At 37.4% G+C, this 23,928-nt stretch overlaps 1 protein-coding gene across 1 annotated transcript in view; it reads left to right on the top strand.

Moving 5' to 3' along the window:
• Positions 1 to 23,928, top strand: part of MYO3B (myosin IIIB) — a 632,072-nt gene that overhangs the window by 224,519 nt on the left and 383,625 nt on the right. Inside the window, exons 9-15 of the mRNA XM_078146159.1 lie at positions 12,180 to 12,276; positions 13,455 to 13,571; positions 14,588 to 14,692; positions 16,912 to 16,995; positions 17,884 to 18,086; positions 20,905 to 21,003; positions 21,401 to 21,515. Of these exons, the coding sequence (XP_078002285.1) occupies positions 12,180 to 12,276; positions 13,455 to 13,571; positions 14,588 to 14,692; positions 16,912 to 16,995; positions 17,884 to 18,086; positions 20,905 to 21,003; positions 21,401 to 21,515 (820 nt within the window). The remainder of the gene's footprint in view (positions 1 to 12,179; positions 12,277 to 13,454; positions 13,572 to 14,587; positions 14,693 to 16,911; positions 16,996 to 17,883; positions 18,087 to 20,904; positions 21,004 to 21,400; positions 21,516 to 23,928) is intronic.

Below are 23,928 nucleotides of genomic sequence, written 5' to 3'. Positions count from 1 at the left end.
AAAAAATAATAACAAGATCACCTGGAAGAATAAAAGATCAAAAATATCAAGGGAATAAATGGAAAAAAATGTGAAGGGGGATGACAGCTAGCAGTACCTGGTCTCAAGCTATACTACAAAATTGTAATGCTCAACAGTTTGGTACTTGGTAAGAAATAGAGAGACTGATCAATAGAACAGATTAGGTATGAAATAGACAGAAGCAAATGAGTAAAATGACCTAGGTATTTAGAAACCTAATTTTCTCAGCTACCAGGTAAAAAATGCGCTATTTGACAAAAACTTCTGGGAAAACTGCAAAACTGTCTGACAGAAACTAGACATAAACTAACATCTCATACTCTATACCAAGATAGGATCAAAATGGGTGACATCATAAACAAATTAGTAGAGCAGAGAAGAAATTGTCTTCCAGATCTCTGGATAAGGAAAGAATTCATAACTAAACAAGAGATAGGTTCACAGGAGGAACAAGGATAATTTTATCACATAAAATTAGAAAGTTTTTGCACAAACAAAATCAATTCAAGTAAAATTAGAAGAAAAGCAGGAAACTGGGAGTGGGGTATTTGTAGCAAATTATTCTGATAAAGTTCTTATTTCTAAAATATATGGAAATAGGGGCAGCTAGGTGGCGCAGTGGATAGAGCACTCAGGAGGACCTGAGTTCAAATCTGGCCTCAGAGACATAACACTTACTAGCTGTGTGACCCTGGGCAAGTCACTTAACCCCATTGCCTAGCCAAAAAAAAAAAACAAACCAAAAAAAAAATGGAAATAGAGTCAAATCTACAATACTAACCATTCCCCAATTGATTTTGTGTGTGTGTGTGTGTGTGTGTGAGTTTTCAGAAGAAATCAAAACTAGCAATAGTCATATGAAAAAATGCTCTAAATCCCTAAAAATTAGAGAAATTTACATTTAAGAAATCTCTGAGATAACACCTTATATCCACCAGGTGGGCTAAGGTGACAAAAACAGATGTCAGAGAGGATGTGGGAAAATAGGTACACTAATACACTATTTTTAGAGCTGTGAACTAATCTAACTATTCTGGAAAGCAATTTGGAAATGTGCCCAAAAGGCTGTACCTACCCATTTACCCAGCAATAACATTACTACTCTGATAACCCAAAGGTGTCAAAGAAAGAGAGAAAAGACCCATATGTTCAAAAGTATTTATGGTAGCTTCTTTTTGTTGTGGCAAGGAAATGGAAATTAAGGGGATACCCATCAGTTGGGTAATGGCTGTAGAAGTTATGGTATATGAATGTGATGGAATATGATTGTGCTATAAGACATGATGAACACCTGGGAAGACATGTATGAACTGATGCAAAGTAAAGTGAACAGAACCAGAAAACAATGCATATAGTAACAGCAATACTGTAAAAATAATCAACTTTGAAAGACTTAGTAAGTGATCAGCACAATGACCCACCATATTTTCAGAGGACTCATGATGGAACATGCTATCCTCCTCCAGACAGAGAACTTATGGACTCAGAGTGCAGATTGAAATTTTTTTTCCTCTTTCTTTTTCTTGCTCCCTTCCCCACATTTTTAAACGTTGCTAATCTGGAAATTTATTTTGCTTGACTATACATATTTGTAGTGGATTTTCTTTTTTGCTTTCTCAATGGGTGAAGGAGTAGAGAGGGAGATGGAGAGAATTTGAAACTAAAAAGAAAACAGAATAGAAAGTCTTTGCTTTAAAGAAGAAACTAATGCAAGCATAAGAAAATAAAAAGACTTCATGCTTCACTCTTGTGTGACTGAGAATAGTTGTCTTGGTGACTGGCTGATAGAAGGTAAAGTTATAGCTTATCACAATTAAACTGACTCCTTTAACAATCTTGGGAACATTTATAAAAGAAGTTTAATGCCTTTGTTGTTGTTCAGTCATTTCTGACTCTTTGTGACCCCATGTGGGGTTTTCTTGGCAAAGATCCTGGAGTGGTTTGCCATTTCCTTCTCCAGCTCATTTGACAGATGAGGAAACTGAGGAAGAGTTAAGTGATTTGCCCCGGGTCACATAGCTAGTAAGTATCTGAGGCCAGATTTGAACTCTGGAAGATGAGTCTTCCTGACTCCAGGCTCAGCACTCTATCCACTATGGCACCTTGCTTGTATGGACTGCCAAGTGAAACAACTTTGCAACTGGCAAGACATGGGAGTTGGGGGTGGACTGGAACTAGCAAAGGGGAACTTAGCACTTAGGTCTAGATGTCGGCTTGCACAGGACGTGTACTTAGTGCTCCCCCCTCCACCAAATGTGGTTGGCTTCACTGACCTGTGTAAGTTGTTAAGCCAACTGACTGGGGAAAAATGTTGCTATGACAGTTTTTAGTTTGATCTTCATTATTAACATTTTCTTCATCACTTTCTTGTCCAGACAATCAAGAAAACCATAAATTGAGCCCTGCTTTATAGTATTTGCCAATTTCTGAGGAGCAAATGCTCACACAGAACATTCAACTATTATATCTCAGTTAGAGCTGACTGTAGCACAACCCTGCCTGTCCGTTCCTCAGAGTCCCTCACCCTCCCACTTCCTATCTTCCCTCCAGAGTGGGGCATGCTATTCTTTTACTCACAATATGCCCAAGCTGGTCTGGGGATGCCCCAAATCAGAGATCAATCAGCTGATGGGATCACCTGTGAAGATGATCAGTGTTGGCCATATGATCTGCTTCCACTCTTTCCCTCCCTAATGCTACTTCTATAGTAAACTTACCCTCTATTTCCCCTTCATTTCTCTTGCACCCTTTAGAAGCCTCCATGATTATCACACATGAGCAAGATTTCTGACTTTAGAGTCAGAGGACCTTTGTGGCCTTAGACAAGTCACTTCATCTCTCCAGGCCTCAGTTTACTCAGCTATAAAATGTTGGGATTAGACTAGATGCCCTTTAAGAATGCTCCCAATTGAAAATATATGACTTACAATCCTAGATCTCTTCCTTTCATCCTCTGGCACTCACTGAAATCTAAATTTCTACTTAAGGCATCACATTTCTTGGTACCTGATCTAAGGCTGGCTGTTCCTTCTCTCCTACACTCTTATACCCAGGTGAGGTGGAGATTTGGCATATACCTTTCTCTCCTCTGTCATTTTCAGACTCTTCCTCTGCTGCCATCACTTGACACCTTTTTTCCCTTAAAGTTTTATGTATCCTGTCTAGATTCTTGTTGCTGTCTTCTATGGATCTTCAGATCATTCTTCCTCCTCAATAAGTTGGGTAGCTGGCTCACAGTCTTCTTTACCCCGCTGCTTGCTCCTTTTGGACTCTGCATTCCCCGCCTCCAACAGTTCCTTAATGTCATCAATTGCTACATCTGTCTCCAATATATTTCATAGACAATGGTTCCATCCTTACTTTCAAACACATACACGCATATGCATTTGTGCACATACATGTACGTACGTAATGCACATATACACATTCTCTGGACTTAGCTTCCATGCCTAGTTTGCTTCTTGATTCTACTTCTGCAGACCTCTTCTTCCATTAGTGAGTTCTTCCAGGAACCTCCATTTTGGGGAAGAACCCCAGAACAGACATTCCTCATTCCAGGTACTGCCTTCCTCACCTCTGCTTTGTGACTCCCCTTTCATGTGTTGCCTTCTCCCATTAGAATACAAGCTCCTAGAGGGCAGACACTAGCTTTCTTTTTACTTGTATTTGTATTTCCAAAACTTAGCAGTGTTTGGCAAACAGTAAGCACTTAGTAAATGCTTTTGTCTGATACACACCTATGCACACATATATGATAACTGATTTTGCTGTGGTTGCTAGGATTCTTAATTATAGGTTTGAGAGAAGTCTAGGATGGAATATTCTCTTCTCCTACCTAGGACACACATAACTCCTTCCTGCCTATCTCTGGTTCTGCACGCAACACATGCCAGAGAACTTTGAGAGAGTTCATCTCACTCCTGGAATTTGTGGCCCTTAAAGGTAGTACAACTGAAAATAAGTGTCACTGCCCATTTCATGAGGTAGTCAGTCATTCTTAGAACATTCCCTACCAGGAGACATTCCTTGGTGATAGTCCTATCTTCAGGGAAGGATAGTTTTGCCTATTTGGTTGGTGAGAATATATGCCATAATAAGTACTCCTTATTCTCATAGTAAAAAAGTCAAATTCTACAGGTAGTCAGCTAGCATTTATTAAGCACCTGTAACAAGTCAGGCACTGTGCTAACATTGGGGATAGGAAGAAAGGTAAAAATCAATGTCTGCTTTTTAGGAGCTCACAGGCTAATGAATAAGATAGATAAACAACTATGTATACACAAGATTAAACTGAATAAACTGGGCTTAGTCTCAGAGGGAAGACATTAAGATTATGAAGAGTTTCCTTCTTTCTTTTCTTTTTTCTGTTTTTTTTTTTTTAGCCAATCAGGGTTAAATGACTTGCGCAGGGTCACACAACTAGTAAGATTTGAACTCAGATCCTCCTGACTCCAGGGCCAGTTGGTCTATCCACTCTACCACCTAGCTGCCCCTATTATGAAGGATTTATTGCAGAATGTTGGTCTTCAACTGAGACTTAAGGGAAGTTGGAGAAGCTAGGGGTGGAGATGAGGAGGGAGATCATTCCAAGCACAGAGGAAAATCACAAAAATGCCTAGAGGTGGAAATGGAGCATTTGTATGTGAGGAATCTCAAGGAGGCCATGGAGGAAAATGGGAAGACTAGAAGAGAGGAAGGGGACTGGCTGTGAAAGGCAGCCTTTGGGTACCCAACTCTATAACTGGGTAGGCAAGCACTTAGAATCACAGACTACTACAAGTGGGAGGGTCATCGAAGATACCAAATCCAGCATTTTGCAAATGAGAACAATGATAGGGCAAGTGATTTCACCAAGGTCCTCCAGTTTAAAAAACAGTATTACAGATCTAGAACTTAAGACCAATACCCTTTCCATTCCTACAGGATTCCTGAAGCATGCCATTGTCCCCTGGAATCCTATCCCTAAAGCAAGAGTGGTATTGCCGAGTCTACCACAGAAGCTGGGTTACAAAACCAAAATTTGACAGCTAAAGAAATGGCAAAAAATAACGTATATGTTTTCTTTGCAAAATACCTTTAAATTCAAAATGTATGACTCAATATGCAGAGCTTCTGAGTGTACCATTGCTCCCCTCCCTCCCTGCTGTCTGTAACAATGTGCATCATTGGTTAGGAGAATTTAATCACATGACTCTAACTTTCCACATGGTAACTCATGCAAAAGCAATCTGTCAGAACCTGTCATCGAGGATCAGAGCTAAATATCACCCAGTAGGGTAGAGCTGTAGCTCAGTGGGTGTCCTTCTCTGATGCTCTGATGGTGATTGTAATGAAAGGCAGGATGGGGAGAGCCAGGCAATGGCTGTGTTTCCCCTTCCAAGGTGATTATAACATGTAATTTCTGTCCCTGGAGAGGATGCTTTCCTTGTTCTCCCAGTTAGTTGCCTATTTTTCCATCATGTTGTTGAAAATAAGTCACTACTTATTATCACAATCATTTGGGATTAGCTAAAAAATTTTAAAAATTAGGTGAGTGCAACAGATTAAATCAGCAAAATACAGAAGCAACCAAACACAGTAGCCCAGTCTTTGAAGAGCCCAAGAACATAAACTACTAGAAGAAGGGCTCCTTATTTAATAAAAATAGCTGGAAATATTCAAAAGCAATTTGGCATAAAATAAATCTAGACCTATATTTTATACCATATTCAATAATAATGGATACTTAAATATAAATGATGATATCCTGAAAAAAATGGAAAGAACAAAAGAAAAAAGTACCTCTCATGTCTGTGGTCATGGTCAGAATTTGTAAGTGAGCAATATATTAAAATGATTATGATAAATAAAATAATCAACTTCAGTTATATAAAGTTTTTAAAAAGCATTTGCAAGAATAAAATCAATGCAGCTTGAATAAGAAGGAAAACTGTCAAAAGAGGGAAAGCTTTGGATCACATATCCCATTTTAAAAATCTGATATCCAAGATATGTAGTAATTAACACAAATATTCCAAAGAACAATTCCTCAATATATGTGGTGAAAGTATATGAACAGTGTTCCAAAGAATAAATATTATCAGTAACCATCTGAGAATATGCTCCAAATAATAAAACAGTAAATTAAAACAACTCTGTGGTTTTTACTTACAACAATCAAGCTGAAAAAAGATGATAAAATACAGAACTATACAATGCTGAAGGATCTATGAGAAGAGAGGTATATTAATATATTATCGATGGGAGCTTTGCATTGGTCAAGTCATTCTGGAAAATAGTTTGTAATAATGCAAAAAAATTACAAAACCATCCATACACTTTGGCCCAGCAATCCTACTACTAGGTATATACCCTAATTTGACCAAAGACAAAGAGGAGGGTGCCAAAATATTTGTAGAATGTTTTTGGATTGTTTTGTGGTAGTAAAATCTTGAAAACTAAATGGGAGGGCAGGATAGGATTAAGGGAAATAGAATTAGTTTTTCATAACATGTCTACTATGGAAGTGTTTTGCATAACTGCATATGTATAACCTATATTGAGTTGTTTGCCTTTTCAATGAGGGTGGATGGGGAGGGAGGAAGAGAGAAAATTTGAAACCTAAAGTTTTAAAAACGTATGTTTAAAAAAAATGTTTTCACATGCTACAGGGAAATAAGAAATACAGGAGATGGGGTATAGAAGTCTATCCTGCCCTACAGGAAAATAGAAGGGGAAGGGGTTAAGAGAAGGGGAGAGAGACAGAAGAAAGGACAGACTAAGGGAAGGGATATTCAGAATGCATACCATCTTGGGGTGGAGGGAGGGGTGAGATGGGGCTAAAATTTGGAACTCAAAAAATTGTGGAAGTGAATGTTGAAAACTAAAAATAAATAAATTTATATTTTTAAAAAAATCTTGAAAACTAAGTATGTGCAAAGGCTGAATAAACGTAATGGAATACTACTACATCGTAAGAAATGATGAATATGAGAAATTCAGGAAAGATTTGTGTATACTGATAGAACAAATCTAAAACTAGGAAAACAATACATACAGATGATGGGGGGTAGATGATGGAAATTACATTCACTATCAAAAGAGGTAGTTTTGTTGGTCAATCTTGTTTACCTGTTTTTCTTTGTTACAAGGAAGGGTTTGAGTGTTGGGAGGAGTATATATCAGAGAATGCATTGTGGTACAAAAAAGAAATGGCCACAACATAACTTTTTCAAGTCCACTACTCAACTTTTGAATATTTATTTTTATTATTACCATTTTGATTTTAATAATAATGTGAGCTCTGACTATTGTTACCTTTTTAATTCTACCTCTAGAATATCTGTTGCATCTATCCTCTTCTCTCTACTCATATAGACACCTCCCTCATTCAGTCCCTCAATCTCTTCTCACTTAGATTATTACAACAGCCTCCAAACCATCTCACATGCTGCCAAAATAATCTTTCTAGAGCACAAGTCTGAACATATTGCCTCCTGCTCAAGAAAGCTCAGTGGTTCCTATTGCCTCTAGAATGAAATAGCAACTCTTCATCTTGGCATTTAAAGCCCTTTATAATTTGGCTCTACCCAGTGGGGGAAACCCCTCCCACTAATTTTGGAATCAGAGGAGTGTCTGTCACACTTACTACCTGTGTGACCTTGGGCAAGTCATTCAGCTTCTCTCAGCATCAGTTTCTTATTATATACAACCTTTATAAATTATATATAACCCCTTCTAACTGCAGGGATTGTGTCATGTGGTCTCTGAGGTGACTTCCAGCTCTAAATCTTTGATTCTATCATCCTACACCTTTCCAAGCTGATTTCACAATAATCACATTCACAAATTCTATCTTCTACTTCTTCTGTACCTTTAATACCATCTCCTGTGGGAAATCTTGACTAATTCTCCTGTTAATTGTTTTTTCCCCCTTTCTCTTCTAGATCATGTATATATACATATGTATCTGAATATCTTCTTCACCAAGTAGAAGGACTTAATAAATGCTTTTTCATTTCATTCCATAATCATTTATTGATGAGCATAAGCAAACAACCATGAAAATAATTTTAACAAGTAGAAAAATTCTATAAAGACTATAATGAGCAAAAACAAATCAACATATTCATTAATACTTTCCAACTTTGAGATGAAAGAAGGCCAAAAAAAAAACCCAAAACAAAAACAATGTTGAAAAATATGATTCAGGATTGAAAAATGAATCCAAAGATTAATGGACTGCTGAGAAGACTGCTCTTGCCTATGTGTCATAAATAACTTCTTTAAGGAGCCAATTAGACAACCCTAGACTAGGTGTCCAATGAATACCATCCTTTAAAATAAGAAATTATTTTAAAATACAGAAAATAACTGACTGTCAGTTTGAAAGAAAAATTCACGACTTTGGCACAATTCTGAACTCTAGATCCAGAGATAAATTTATTCATTATCAATCCACACATGATTGCTTAGAAAAAAAGAAATCCAAATGTGTAGTTTCACTTGCTTATTGAAAAATCTCTGTCTAAGCTACATTTTTATAGTGACAGTGAAACGAACAAACAAAAATTCTATTGAAAGGCAAAGCAAAAATATGAAGTTTAATTTTAGAGTTTTGGATTTACTTAAAATAATAACTTATAATACTACATATACTATAATATAATAATATTAAATGTCAGGGCACCCTGGAGAATCATTTTCCTAAAACCATTCAGTCTTATTGGAGAAAGAAGTAGGCCTCTTAATTAGATTAATCCAGGGATAATACTGATCTTCTAATCATCACCCACATTGATTTTCAGTGAGTTCAAGGTTCCCCTCTGAACTTTGATCAAATTTCCTTTTAGAAAATGTTTAGGCCTTTGATAAGAGGATAGAGGTGGGAGTAGAGGAAGGAGATATCTATGCAGGACATTGTTTCCTTGAAATTTAAGTACTGATACGGTTTTTCTTCATTCAGATAAGTCCAAGGATTTCAAAATGAGCATACTATCTTAATATTAATTCTTAATATTTCAAGAGAAATAGGAGGCCTTAATAGATATGCTTCTATAATGACATAATGGTAATTTCAGAATCAGTTTTCTGAGTGTAATTAGATGATTGACTGGTTAAAGCAAAGTTCAAAATAAAATTCCAATATGAAAGAAAATGATAAAGATAAAAAGATGTGCTATTAATTTATACTACTCCAACCCAACACTCCTTCTCTGTGCTGTGGGCATTCTCTCTAGCTGTCCCCCATGCCTGGAATGCTCTTCCTCTTCCACTCTGAATACTGACTTCCCTGGTTTCTCTTAAGTCCCAACTAAAATCCCACCTCCTACAGGAAGCCTTCCCCATCTCTTAATTCCAGTGTTTTCCCTCTATTAATTATTTGCTATTACCTTCTATGTAACTTGCTTCATATATATTAGTTGGCATGTTGTTTCCCCCATTAGATTGTAAGCTCCTTGAGGGCAGGGACTGTCTTTTGTATCTCTGCATTTAGTACAGTGTCTGGCACATAGCAAATGCTTAATAAATGTTTATTGAATTGAATAAATGAGCTGTCAACTCCAAAATATGGGAACTAGGTAAATATAAAGACATGGATTATGATTAGCACCATTACTTAGAGAACCTGCTGCAAAAGAATGACCATAATGAAAAGACCAGAAGACACTTCCTTCTCCTCAGGAAGCAAAAACTGGTTCTCCTTGGCAAGTGGAGGAACCTAGCAACAAGAACAGCACTGATTTAGACGACATTCGCAAAATGTTAAAAAGAAAGAAAACTGAAGATTCCAAACAATGTTTTCTCACAGCATCAGTGGAGGGGAATATGGAATTCTAGAAGACTTGGTATAAGACAAGATAAGTTAGATCATCCTAAGAACATTTGCAGATGAAGCTGGAGGTATTACAAATAGTCATTAAATGGATCAAATCTATTACTATTTTGTAGTGATATATAGTATTCTCATTAGCAATAATAATGGAACCATCCTTTGAATTTTACTACTTCAGTACCCAAAAAACTAAATTAAGAAGTATTAATTTTGGGGCAGTGAGGTGGTGTAGTAAATAGAGGTCTGGCCTTGGAGTCAGGAAGACCTGAGTTCAAATCCAGCCTCAGACACTTAACACTTGTAAGCTGTGTGACCCTGGGCAAGTCACTTAACCCCAATCGCCTCATCAAAAAAAAAAGTATTAATTTCACTAAAGTAGATTAAGTTGGAAAGAGCTGGGACATCTGATCAAATATGTAAAAAACAAATTCATGTTGGCAGCAATGTAATTTTTAAATTTATTTTTAAATATTCTGAATATAAATACCAAATAAAATGAACATTGCTTTGTACAAAGTAGATCTCAGTTTTCTCATCTGTAATGTTACGGAGTTGGACTTGATCTCAAAGGTCCCTTTAAATTCTAAATCCCATAATTCCATGGATCTATTTACCAATTTTCAAAATATCTAAGAGTGGAAGATTAAAAAATGGAAAATATCATTTTATTACCTCTAAAATATCACCAAAAAGATAGGAACTACTGAATTACACACCTGCTTTCTTGTCACTATAAAATCTTTATGAGAATAGTCTGACCACACATCAAGGCTGTTTCTGATGAAAACATTGAAGGAGAACAGGGGGTCTTTTGGAGAAGACTTTTCTAAATCAGATTATCACCTTCCCAGTCACATCACTGTTGGAGTGATGATTCAAATATACGAACCTCCTATAATCTCTTGTTCGTTGATTTCTCCCAAACCTCCAAAGCGCACCAAACAGCAATTGATTCAGCAGAATAAACTGTAGCCTTAAAGGCTCACCTAAACAAACATCTCTTATACATATGTTAAACTCATATAAGTTTCTTCAGTAGCAAAAGAGATACCTTTGTCCAATGATCCACTAAAAATTAACATCAAGTGAGGCAGTAGACAGGAACACATAAATATGGAATATATGGTTAGTGTGTATCATGGATTATATTCATTATGGTTGTTCATTCATTTCAGTCGTGTCTGACTCCTTGTGACCCTCTTTGGAGTTTTCCTGGCAAAGATACTGGAGTGGTTCGTCATTTCTTTCTCCATTTTACAGATAAGGAAACTGAGGCAAACAGGGTTAAGTGACTTGTCCAGGGTCATACAGCTGGCTAGTGTCTGAGGTCAGATTGGAACTCAGGTCTTCCTGACTCCAGGCCCAGCAGTCCTCTATCCACTGTGCCACCTAACTGCCCTTTGCAGAGTCCCCAGCCAGACCCCTCCTCCCCCTACAAAAAAAGGTGAGCTATTTCCATATTTATTATAATAGTAATGTTTCCAGCTGGCATTATTCTTCTTGATGCCCACAACAGCTCTGGAAGTGGTGCTTTAAAGCTTACAAAATGGTAAAATGCTTTGGAGAAATACTCCTTTTCAGGATAATGTTTTGTGGGTTGTACTGAGCTTAAGAACTCTCCAGGGGCTCCTCAATGAGATCCTTAGTTATTTAGTCATTTCTTATGTCTATAGTGGAAAAACAAAATGGATGAACAATGCATATTGCCCAGAATTAAGCATGCACTTGAACGAGCAGCCCATTGAATTAAGTTTGTCTGCTTTTCTCTCTCTCTCTCTCTCTCTCTCTCTCTCTCTCTCTCTCTCTCTCTCTCTCTCTCTCTCTCTCTCTCTCTCTCCATCCATCCATCTACCTATCCCTTCATCCCTCTAATGGGGGAGACAAATACATAGAAAGATATGCACTACCTAAATATACACCTACCTACCTACCTACATACATATGTACACACACACAGAGTATTTAAGTCCAAGCTCCATGAGAGAGAGATCATCAGCAGTTGAGGGAAATCAGGAAAGGCTTCTTGTAGAAAATGGTGTCTGAATTGTATCTTAAAGAAAGAAGAAGGACTTCCTGAGGTGACGGGCAGGCAGAAGTGCAATGCCTGCATGGTGAATGACCTGTATAAAGGCACAGTGATGGAAGGTGGAGAATACCGTGAGTGAGGTGCAGTTTGGCTACAGACTGGCAGCGTTAGTGTCCACTGCTTTAACAAAGCCCTTCTCTCGGAGTACATTAAGATAAGACATTTGGTCACTGTGTCTGCCTTCTGGAAGGAATGCTTTCTTCTTGTGAGACATCTAGTTTATAGTATAAACACTGATGCTTTGCCGCGAATTCACAGGCACGAAACCATGTATACTAGAAGAACTTATCATGTGGAAGCTCCGGAAGAATGTTCCCTGGATGATGATTTGGTCAACCTGGAAGTTCTAGATGAGGTATGGTGCCCTGAGAGAGGGAATTCTCATGCTTGTTGACATGATTTCTTATGAATTCATTTTTCATTCCTATTGAAGCCTTCCTTCTACTAAAGTCACATCAAAGTTAATTGTTTGTAGCCTTGGCATGAAGCTGAGGGAATAAGTAGGCACTGCGATTATGATCTTATATTATGCATTCATTTATATTCTATGGAGTGATAAAGAAAAAAGTGGTTTCAATAAATCCCATTTTGTTGTAGGCCTGAATGATGGATGACATCCACTGAAATTATTTTCTGTTATAAAATTTTCAACTTATCCCTGAAAATCAAGATTGTTATTTCCTCCTCTTAAAGAAGAATCATATGTTTAGGGGAAAATTAAGCTTAGCATAGCTTGAATTCTAGAATGAAAACTGTGATAAACCCTCTGTAAAATATGCATGTTTAATAGAGCTGTTAATTGCAAGAGACCTGTGTCTTCTAGCTCTGGGGAACCTTAACTCTAATGCCTAAATCACTGAAGTATGATAAAGAAGTGTTTGAATTCTCCATCCCCACAACATAAATTTGAAGCAGAATGCAACATGAAATAAAGTCCTCCTTTGTGTGTGCTTAATCAACAGGAATTTCCTATTAAATAAAATTCTAAGTGGAAAGTTTTAATCAGGCACAGCAAGTTAGAAAAAAGGAAAGGGAAGGAAAGAAGGAAGAGAAAGGAAAAAAAAAAGAAACTTCCCTGGTTATTTCAGAATCTGTTATGCAGTCCAAAGCATATGAAAGCCTTTCAAATTCATTCTTCTTTTCTTTTTTTTTTAGTGAATGTCTATAATAAAGAAATAACTTTTGGATTTAATTTGGCAACTTTATCTTTGAGAAAAAATATTGTTCATGTCAATAATCCAATTCAATAAATCAAGCATTTATTTAGAGCCTACTCTGGTGTGCAAGATTGTATGCTAGGCACCGAGCATAAATAGACAAAAAAAATTACCTGACCTCAAGCAACCTACATTCTGGGGCAATGACAACATATATTCCGATAAGTGTTTGGGGGGAAACAATACACTTGTTTTTGAGTAGCAGAATAAGAGAATTGTAGAATTATAAAAATAAGTTCAATACTTCTCATAGACTCTGTCTTCACCAGAAAACAAAATACTTAATTTTACACTTAAAATATCTTATTCTTTTCAGGATACAATTATTCACCAGCTGCAAAAACGTTATGCAGACTTACAGATTTATACATACGTTGGAGACATCTTAATAGCCCTAAACCCCTTTCAAAATCTCAGCATATATTCCCCACGGGTAAGACACACCTCAAGGTCTGTATCACTCCTTTGTAGCTGTTGCCTCTCAAACTGGATCTCTGCATGTTAGGAGTCATGGTGACTTTTAAAACAGATATTTTAATAAATGACTTTAGATCTTTTCCAAATGTGGGAGAGGTTAAGGGAAAAAGTGTTTTTTTCATTAATGAATATTTGCTCAAAAATTTTAAACAAAATTATGTCTTATGGATTACAGGGACTAATCCGAAAATCGTTCCTTATGACTAAGGGGGATTTGTGCCATGGTTGCAAGGCTGGGTTAACACTAGGAAAACAATCAACATAATTAATGATATTTAAAAAAATGAAACATCCCAAACCACATGATTAGAAAAAAAAAGCCTTTGACAAAGGACAGTGCAAGGCCAGGCACACATCCCTGAGCCTCTCAACTAGGGAGTGGAGGCCTTCCACCAAACTGACATAGACTCCTAAGGTCTGGCTATGCAATCAGGGGGAGAGTATTTATTAAGCACCTACTATGTGTAGGGAACTGTGCTAATGTACAAATGTAATCTTTACAAATGTAATCTCATTTGATCCTGACAATAAGCCTAGGAGGTAGATGTTATTATAATTATAATATATTATTATATTATATTATAATTCCCATTTTACAGTTAAAAAAACTGAGGCAAATAGAGGTTAAGTGAATTGCTCACACAGCTAGAAAATATCTGTCAGGATTTGAACTCAGGTCTTCATGACTGTAAGGCCAGCACTGTGTCCCCTGTGCCACCTAGCTGCCTTGGGCATCATGTTGTAGGTTATTAAATTTCAAGATTTGGGTAAAGATGCATTGTCATAGAGAATTATAGATTTAGTAAGAATGAGATCTACAGATTTTACAGATGAGAAAATTGAGGCTTAGGAGGTTAAGTGATTTGCCCAAGGTCACATAGGCAGTTTCAGAGGCAAGATTTGAACCCATGCCCTCTGACTCTAAGGGTTAGTGTTCATTCCTCTTTATAACATACTTTTTCCTTTCTGCAGTTTTCCAAACTGTATCATGGTGTGAAACGGTCCTCAAATCCCCCCCACATATTTGCCTCTGCAGATGCTGCATACCAAGGCATGGTAACTTTCAGCAAAGACCAGGTAAGACTTCATACATCCTTATTCCTAGCACTGTCAGCAGGAACACATTGTTCTGCCCTGCTTCTTTCTATTCAGCATTCGCTTTGCCACTTGCCCATTGTTCAGAGAGCCTTCCATCCCAGTTACTGACAGAACACAGCAAACTAAACTGTCACCCAATCAAATCCAGCAGTCCTGGAGAGGTCATAGGAGCAGAGAACATGAAAACACTTCCTAGGAAATATGAAGCATTAACACAAAGAACATTCATTTGCCTTAGCACAGCATAGTAAGGACATGTCTAATAGGAATATAATGGGGACATAGAGCAACACAAATCCAATTATATAATGATGATTGAAATAAGAATATATTGTACCACCATATAAACTGAATTATTTCTTTTTAAAATCTTAGGATTGTTATGATGGGGCTTTTCTTTTTTTTCCTTACACGGTTAACAGTGACCACTCCTGTTAACGTGGATGTTGATATATGATTATGGAATTGTGAAAGTGCTGTATTAACCTTCCAACTATTGGCTGGTTAAGAACAGACAGACCATCTATTTTAATTTTATGGGCTTTCCATTTACAGTTGTGATGCATTCAACGTTACAGCTGTAAAAAAGTCAACCTCTGACCACCCTTGACTTTACTTTCCTTTGCCCTGAGAGCTGAGTTTGAAGCTGTGACATTAGAATGTGATGGATTCCTGCACTTTTTTTTTTAAAGGAGAGAATAATTTCCCCTGCGTTTGAGGTCAGACTAAAGGATAGCTAGCTAAGATTTTCGGCTTTGTTGAACAGCAGGATGAGGCTGTGTCCAGGGAAACTACACTGTGCAAGAACTGCGTTCAGTTAGTTTTAGAGACAGCAAGGCATCCTTGGCCAAGTTTCTTACCACATGTGGAACTCTCAGAGATTTCAAAGTGGAAAGGGTGGTGAGAATTTCTAAGTGGAGAGATTGTCCAAGGATGTAAAATCGTATTCTTAGTAGAGATTGATCCATTTCCTTAATCTTCTAGAGTAGTAATGTCCAGTTTGAAGAGAAATGGGGATAACTAAACTGGGCAGCTAGGCAGCACAGTGCATACAGCACTGGGTTTGGAATCAAGAAGACACAAGTTCAAATCCAGTCTTAGACACTTACTAGCTGTGGGACCCTGGGCAAGTCACTTAACCCTTGTTTTTCGCAGTTTCCTCATCTGTAAAATGGGGACTGAAGCTGTGGAATTAAAATGTGATGTGAACCTGAATTTTTTTTTTTGCTTGATAGTTTATTTTAATCATAATGACAAATGTCTCTAATAGTGATAGTTTAAAATCATAATTTCACAGCATTCAGATGAAAAGTGGAATTAATCTTTTTAAGTGTTTTTTAATTTTATTATTTATTAATTTCTTAGTTTTCAACATTCACTTCCACAAGATTTTGAGTTCCAAATTTTCTCCCCATCCTATCCCTCCCCCACCCTAAGATGGCATGCATTCTGAATACCTCTTTCCCTAATCTTCCCTCCCTTCTATCTCCCTCCCCTTCTCTTATCCCCTTCCCCTTCTATTTTCTTATAGAGTAGGATAGATTTCTATACCCCATTGCCTATATAATCTTATTTCCCAGCTTCATGTGAAAACTACTTTTAACATTTCTTTTTGAAACTTTGTATCCCTGAATTTTTTAAAAGAGAGAACAGCACCTACCTCCCAGGATTTTTGTGAGAATCAAATGAGATTAATAATTATAAAGTACTTAGCACAGTGCCTGGCACATAGTAAGTACTATATAAATGTTAGTTATTATAATAAGAATTATTATTACATAAAGATTCCTGTGGGTAACATATTGTCTTAGAAAACCTTATATTAACATTATCTACATTCCATTATATTTTAATTTATTTTGTTAAATATTTCCCATTTACATTTTAATCCAGTTCTGCCTGCATTGGCTGATTGCATGTTTAACACCTCTTCTCTAAAGCATCTCTTTACTCAACTGAGCCTATTTAACTCCTTGTCCTTGAAATGTCTTTCTACTCTTATAGTTTTCCTCTGCTTTGAATTTTTTTTGTCATTTAGAGTTTTTGGAATTATGATTTGCATAATGGATTAACAAAAATAGATGTGTGCTATTTATCAAATAATGCTGACTTGATTCTATACAAAAATCATAGCTGAACATCCGCTTTTGTTGATTATATTCTGAGTTTTCTACTTGACCTTCTGTTTACTGTATCAGTGCATTATCATCAGTGGAGAGAGTGGTTCTGGGAAGACAGAAAGTGCCCATCTGATTGTCCAGCATTTGACCTTCCTGGGAAAGGTATTTAATGAACCATGTAACACAGTGATAAGAATGTATTGCCGATCAAGTATTTTGTAAAGAAAAAAATGCACAATACTTATTCTTACTCATGCAAAAAAAAACTTTGTTGATTGATTCTTCTGTTAATGTATCCCCTTTGGCTAATGACATGCCACCTTCTCCCACGTAGTAGAAAAAAACAGGCCACATGAGCTTCATTATATGCAATTAAATTTTTCAAATTTTAAACAATAACATCAGGAAGTAAAAGTGGCAAAAGTATCAGGAGAGTTTTAGGGGTAATGTCCCAGGGATGACTTAAATGATGGAAAAATAAAGTATTTGGGGGGATATTGAAGGAATAGGAATTTTTCAGCGTGGATTCAAGATGGTGAAAAGTGTCCTTAAAAACAACGGTCTTCAGATAGCTGAAGGCTTAATATAATATATAGCCAGCCGCAGACCCAAGAGAAGTATGAATACGCTTCTGTAGTGTTCCTCACGTAATGCATTGTAGGTCCACTGCCCCTGGTAGTCTTGCCAGGTACTTCTCTTCCCTGCCACAGTGGGAGTTTAGGTTAAATCTGAGGAAGAATGTCCTAATGGTAAAGGGTTTATTAAACACTAGATTACTAAGGAAGGTTTTCCCCGGTGTTCTATGTCTTTCATCTGTTGGGATTGTTTAAGGTGTGACTGCCTCCCAGCCCTTCAATTCTATGGAAGACAGTGCTTTCTGCTTGAGGATCCTTGTCTTGAAAGTCATTCTCTACCACTAGCTGCTGCGAACACATTTGGAGCCCTCCTTCCCGCATCATAAGGAGAATTTAAGAGGACAGGTGCTGTGGGTGAACATAGCAAGTGTATTCATTTTGGAAGTTCTTCACGCCCTTTCTCTGTTGTGTATAGGCCAACAACCGGGCTCTGAGAGAGAAAATACTCCAGGTGAACCCCTTAGTGGAAGCATTTGGCAATGCTTGTACTGCCATCAATGACAACTCGAGTCGTTTCGGGAAGTATCTGGAAATGATGTTCACACCAACGGGAGCTGTAATGGGGGCAAAAATTTCTGAATACCTCTTGGAAAAGTCCAGAGTTATAAAACAAGCTGTGTAGGTGCAATGTTTAATCTTTTTAAATCCTTATTTATATAAAATTATATAAGCATTATATAATGGATACAATGCTGGATTGGAAGTCAGTCAGACTTGGGTTCAGATCCCTCCTGGCACATATGCTAGCTGTGTGACCATTGACAAGTCACTTAACTTCTCTTATTTAACTCCCAAATTAGGATTACAAGTTATAGAAAGGTTGTGATTTGTGTTGGTAGAAGAAGACTGGCAAAAACAAAGTTCTCTTGTACAATTGAATATGAACATAAACTACAATTTTTTAAAAATGGTTCCATTATCACACATATTACAGCCTCTGTGGTTAGAGAAGAGCAGTCAGTAGTTTTCTTTCCTGGGCTAGAGACCAGTAGCACTTCTTTGTCCAACATTTGTCCAGAGCAACATACAAAGCTGTATTCCCAAGTGGATCTTGTCTAGTAGATTAGCACAGCCATGTATATAGTAATCAAAACCATTAAACTTTACATTCCTATTTTGTCAACAAAATTCACCCTGGATTAACTCATTCACCAATGCTGCCAGCTTTCTTCTAAAAACTTCAATCTCCACTTTATATTCTGTAAATCATCTGCTTACATCATGCATAAAGAGTTCTCCCCAGGAGCAGAGAACACCATGACAATGAAACAAAAAGGCAGTAAGGCGCAATAGCGTATAAGTATGCCTCTTTAGTATTCCTCATGTAGTGCATTCTAGGTTCACTGCCCCTGGTAGTCCTGCCAGGTACTTCTCTTCCTCTGCCATCCAAGGCAATAGGAAAACTTGGGGATTCACCTTAGACAAAAGGAGAGCCCCAGCTTTCTGCTTGCATATATGATTGTGATACATTTTTAATATTTTTAAAAATAGACTCAAACTGGTGGGAATTGTTATGTCTCTGAAGGTATATATGTAAAGCACAGAACTGATTCTGCTCTAATGACCTAAAGAAACCCGGGCCAGGATTGACTGGTGTTATTGAGGCTCCTGAGCAAGGATCAAGGTTTCATAATAAAAAACGGGCTGTAGAATGATATATTTAGCCAGAAGGGACCTTGGAGATCACTTCAATCCTCTGTCCTTATTTTGTAAATAAATAAATTGAGCACCACAAAGAAGGAAAATGACATAGTTCAATGTTTCTCGAATTTTTTGGTCTGTTCCACTTTGCGCTCTTAAAAATAATTGAATATGGGGAAGCTAGATGGCGCAGTGGATATAGCTCTGGCCTTGGAGTCAGGAGGACCTGAGTTCAAATGTGGCCTCAGACACTTGACACTAACTAGCTATGTGACCCTGGGCAAGTCACTTAACCCCGATTGCCTCACCAAAAAGCAAATTAATTAATTAATTAATTAAAAGTTTGAGTGTCCCTTTATACTTTAAATTTTTTTAAAAAGCTTTTGTTTATGTTGGTTACATCTATTAATATTATTGATATTTGTTAATATAAATGTCACATATTTATTTAAAAATATTTTCCAAAACAAAATGTAGTGATGAGATGCCATGGAAAAGCTATTTAACTCTGGAAGCCAATTTCCTCAAGTGTAAAATGGGGATGATGCTCTAGCATCTAGTTTATAGGGCTGTTAATGTGGTTCACAACAGAGTGATGTTGGTAGAATGCTCTGCAAACTTTAAAGTACTTTATAAATGAGAGTCATTATTTTTGCCCAAAGTCACACAGGTAAAATTTCCAAAACTGAAATTTGAACCAAGATCTTATGACTCTAAATCAGAGATTTTTCCATTGGAGGCAGTCAGGACTCTGAACCAAAAGTATCATGAGGAAAGCAGCATGAAGTAAGGAACTTTGAATTTAGAAAAATAGAAGAAGAAAAAGTGAAAAGCACATAGATTTAGAGCCATAAGAAACCTCAGAGCAGGGGTTCTTAACCTGGGGCCATAGATACATTATAGTATGTCTATGGACTTGAACAGGAAAAAAATGCCCATTATTATATTCATTAATCTTTGGTTTCTTTTGTAATCTGATGTATTTTGTTTTATGCATTTAAAAACATTATTTTTGAGGGAAAATCCTTAGCCTTCACCAAACTGCCAGAGAGATCTATGACATATAAAAAAAAAGAACTCTGCCTTTTAAAGGTCATTTAGTCCCACCCTCTCCTTTCATAGATGAGGAAATAGACCAGAGTGGCATAGTGATATGCCTAACGTCCAACAGAGAGTTAGTGGCAGTGTAGGGATTCACACAAATGTCTTCTGGCTCCAGCTCTAGCCTTCATTCTACCATACCATACTGCCTGTCTGGAAGACACCCATAATAGCTGATGCCAGGATGGTGAGTGTAGCACATGGAAGGGGGATTCAGACATCAAAGTCCACTCAACTAACTTCTAAACAAAAGGAAGAATAGAATGTACCTGGAAGGAAAGAACAGGAACAGAATAGGACTAGGAAGAAAGAGATACTGGCAGATAGGATTTTCTAGATTAAGAGCTAGCCACTTTGTAAGGAAAATGACTATGTGAGGCCATTTTTAAAAACCAGGAGCCAAAGAGGTAGACCTGGCAGTCCCAAGAGGGAAATACCCTTGTCTTCTTGAGACCAGAAACGTTTTGAAAGAAAGTAGGTTGACCCAAGACTGTAGTACTTTAGACTGGTGACCTTAGTAGAAATGAGGACAGGCAGAGCTTGGTAGGTTCTGCTGAGGATAAGTTTAACTTGGTAGGGTCACAGTCCTGGATTTCACCTCCTTGGATAGGGAACCAATGTGCAAATCCAGAAATATTATGCTTTGAAAAGAGTTCTTGGATATCACTTTAACAATATTCCATTTTTTTTCCAGAGGAGAGAAAAATTTTCATATTTTTTACTATATTTATGCTGGTCTTTATCACCAAAAGAAAATTTCTGAGTACAGTCTGCCAGAGAAAAAGCCTCCTAGGTAACTATATGGTGATTCTTCTATTTAAATAAATATGTAATTAGCAATGAGCAAACACTGACATGCTGAGTGAATGCTTTCTTGACTGAAGCTACACAGTCTATTTAGCTGAGACTAGTAATAGGTGTTTAATCCAATATTCCCTTGTTAAAAGTTACCCCCCAAAAGTAGTTTTACATGGCAATGACTGTAGTCACTGCCTGGATTTCCTATGGAGGGATTAAATTTTCATTTGTAACCACGTTATCCGTCTACATGCATAATTAGTTCCACTTGGTAGTTATAGTCTCTTAGACAAATGCACCTGTGAGAAAATGGGTTGAGGCATGCATGGCATTCGGGGTGCAACTTTTTAGACAAAAGCTAGTACTGTGTGGTAACATTCCTTTTCATTTAGGTACATAGATAATGAGACAGGAAGGGTGATGGAAGATATTATTGCTAAAGAGTCATATGGAAAACAATTTGAAGAAATTCAGCACTGCTTTAAGATTATAGGGTTCACTGACGAGGTAAGTGTCTGCCAATAGATAACTCCTCAAATACTAGAAGGCAATATTTCTGTAGAACAACCTCTCCAAATGACATGTTATACTCTGGGAGCTTGGGATTGGTCGAGAGAACCCTCAGATTCTGGATTCTTTGAGAATCCTGGGTTTCTTTCAATTCTTAGTTCCAGTTCCTCCTTCCACATTAAGCCTCTCTCCATCCTCCCAGCTATTAGTGCCTTTCTTCCCCCACCCACATATCTTATATTTGTTTTGTGTATATATCTCTATGTGGACATGTTTGTCTCTCCTGTTAGAATGTAACTCAGGAATGTGAGACTGTTTCTCAAGTGCCAGAAGCGCTTCACTTTTGTCTTAATGTCCTTACAGCCCATTTCCACTCTTGGCACATGGGTAAATGCTTAATAAATGCTAGTTAATTGATAGAGGGTATCTTGAAAACATGGAATAGGATTGTACCATTTTAGACTTAGAATTTGAAGGGACTTTAGAAGCCAACAGTAGAGGCCAACAATTTCATTCTACAGATGAGAAAAATACCGTGAGAGAGCTGGGGGAATTTTGGAACATAGTAAAGGCAATTAATACCATTTTTACATAAAAAATTGACACACATAATATGTCCTTTTCACTACCTTCTTTCTGATGGGACCCCTATTCACATTCCATTAATCACCTTTCAGTAAATGCTGCATTACAGTTCTGGGACAAATATGAGCCAGGTTGATGGTGGTAACTGTCCTGGGACACCTTGATCCTAGAACAGCATAATGGCCAGGCCCCAGGGCAAGGCTGGGGAGGCTATGGAGGGAGAGGGAGAGGTGTGGCAGGGAGGAAGAAGCAGAACAGGAAGGAAAGTGGACCATCTAGTAGCTTCTTACTTCAGCAAAGTATTATTGTTCCCTAGGTGCTAAAAACTCTGTTGTTTCCAAGTTTTGAAAGAAACAGAAATGTTAGCAGCATCCCCAAACCCTAGGACAAAGCTCCATTCACCTCACCCTATTTAAGGCTGTGTCCTCTGCTTTAGTTGGCTTAGAGATCAAGGTACCCACTTTTGACACAATGAGCTAATTGCTTTCCGAATTCCATAGGGATTGGGTTATGAGCACCACAGAGCTCTATATTTTGGAATTCTCACTAATGCAGGCTAGCTGTGATAGCAAACTTTGAAAGAATCCCATTTTCATTAAATGATGCTATCTTTCTCCATATTTGTGGCTGTTGTTGTAGTCATTAAATTGAATCATTTATGAGAGTACTTTGTTGTCTAGTTTATACTCAGGGATGTTTATGGAAGTAACTTCTTGAGTGCCAAGACAAATTCATTTATGCCCCTTTAACTTGTGCATAGTAACTTAATTCTGTGAGAGTATATAGTCATCCATTTTTTACTGTATCTGTGATTGTTGTACTACTCTTATCATATAAGATACAGACTGTCTCTATTAAATATATGCTAGAGGTGACAAGATATTTATAACCCTGTGCAAAAAATATTATTCTGTGATATATTCATGTCACAGTTTCTGGGCTTCATGCCATAGTTTTTGCAAACGATATATATTCTTTTGCTTTCTCAACAAAGGAAATGAGAGATTAGGCACTAGGAGGGAAAGTTAAATCTTAAGGGATGAGATTACCAGACACTCCAGTTACCCTGGGACAGTCACTCTCGGTAAAAGACTGCTGCTCTAATCCAATGAGTTTGGCTGAGACTTCACTCCCCTGTGTGGTTGGATTTAATCATAATAATACCTTTCCTCTTTCTAGCCAGCTGTTAATTTGCACTGTCAGCCTCCCACAGACTTTAAACTGACTGACAGTGGAAATTCCCAAAGGTTGGGTAAAAATAGAAATATCTTTCCCTTGACTCTTTAGAGGGGAACAATTAAACACACTCAGGCATCTGTTAAAAGAGCTTTTGTTAATTTATAATGCTGCTTTTGTTAATAATTATGAGAAAGAATCTAAGAACAATTACAATGCAAGAATATAGTTTCAAATAGCCTTGTGCAATAGGTTTAACATTTCCTTAAAGGTAGGTTTTAAGAATGGAGATCTCAGATTTGGGGGCAGAGATCTGTGCAGTCTTACAAAAAGAATAGCTCCATCTCCTAGAGGAAGTGTACAGTGATAGTGTCTAGGATTAGAAATTAACTGGAGCTGGTCATGTTGGTGCATACTTGTAATACTTGCTACTGGAATAGGCTGAGGCTAGTGGAGCCCTTGAACTTGGAAGTTCTGAGCTGCAGTAAAACCAAGGCAAATTGGGTATCTACATTAAATCTAGCACTAATATGGCAAGCAGAGGGGCCATCAGGCTGCCTAAGGAGGGACAAACTAACCAAGGTCAGAAACAGAGCAGGTCAAATCTCCCGTGTCAGTCAGTAGTGGGATCAGCCCCATGAGAAGCTGC

The sequence above is a fragment of the Phascolarctos cinereus genome, unplaced genomic scaffold (assembly GCF_003287225.1).
Source record: "Phascolarctos cinereus isolate Bilbo 61053 unplaced genomic scaffold, phaCin_HiC Scaffold_726;HRSCAF=1367, whole genome shotgun sequence".
NCBI lineage: Eukaryota > Metazoa > Chordata > Mammalia > Diprotodontia > Phascolarctidae > Phascolarctos > Phascolarctos cinereus.
Note: the sequence above shows the minus strand (reverse complement) of the source record. Positions and strands in the feature narration are given on the sequence as shown.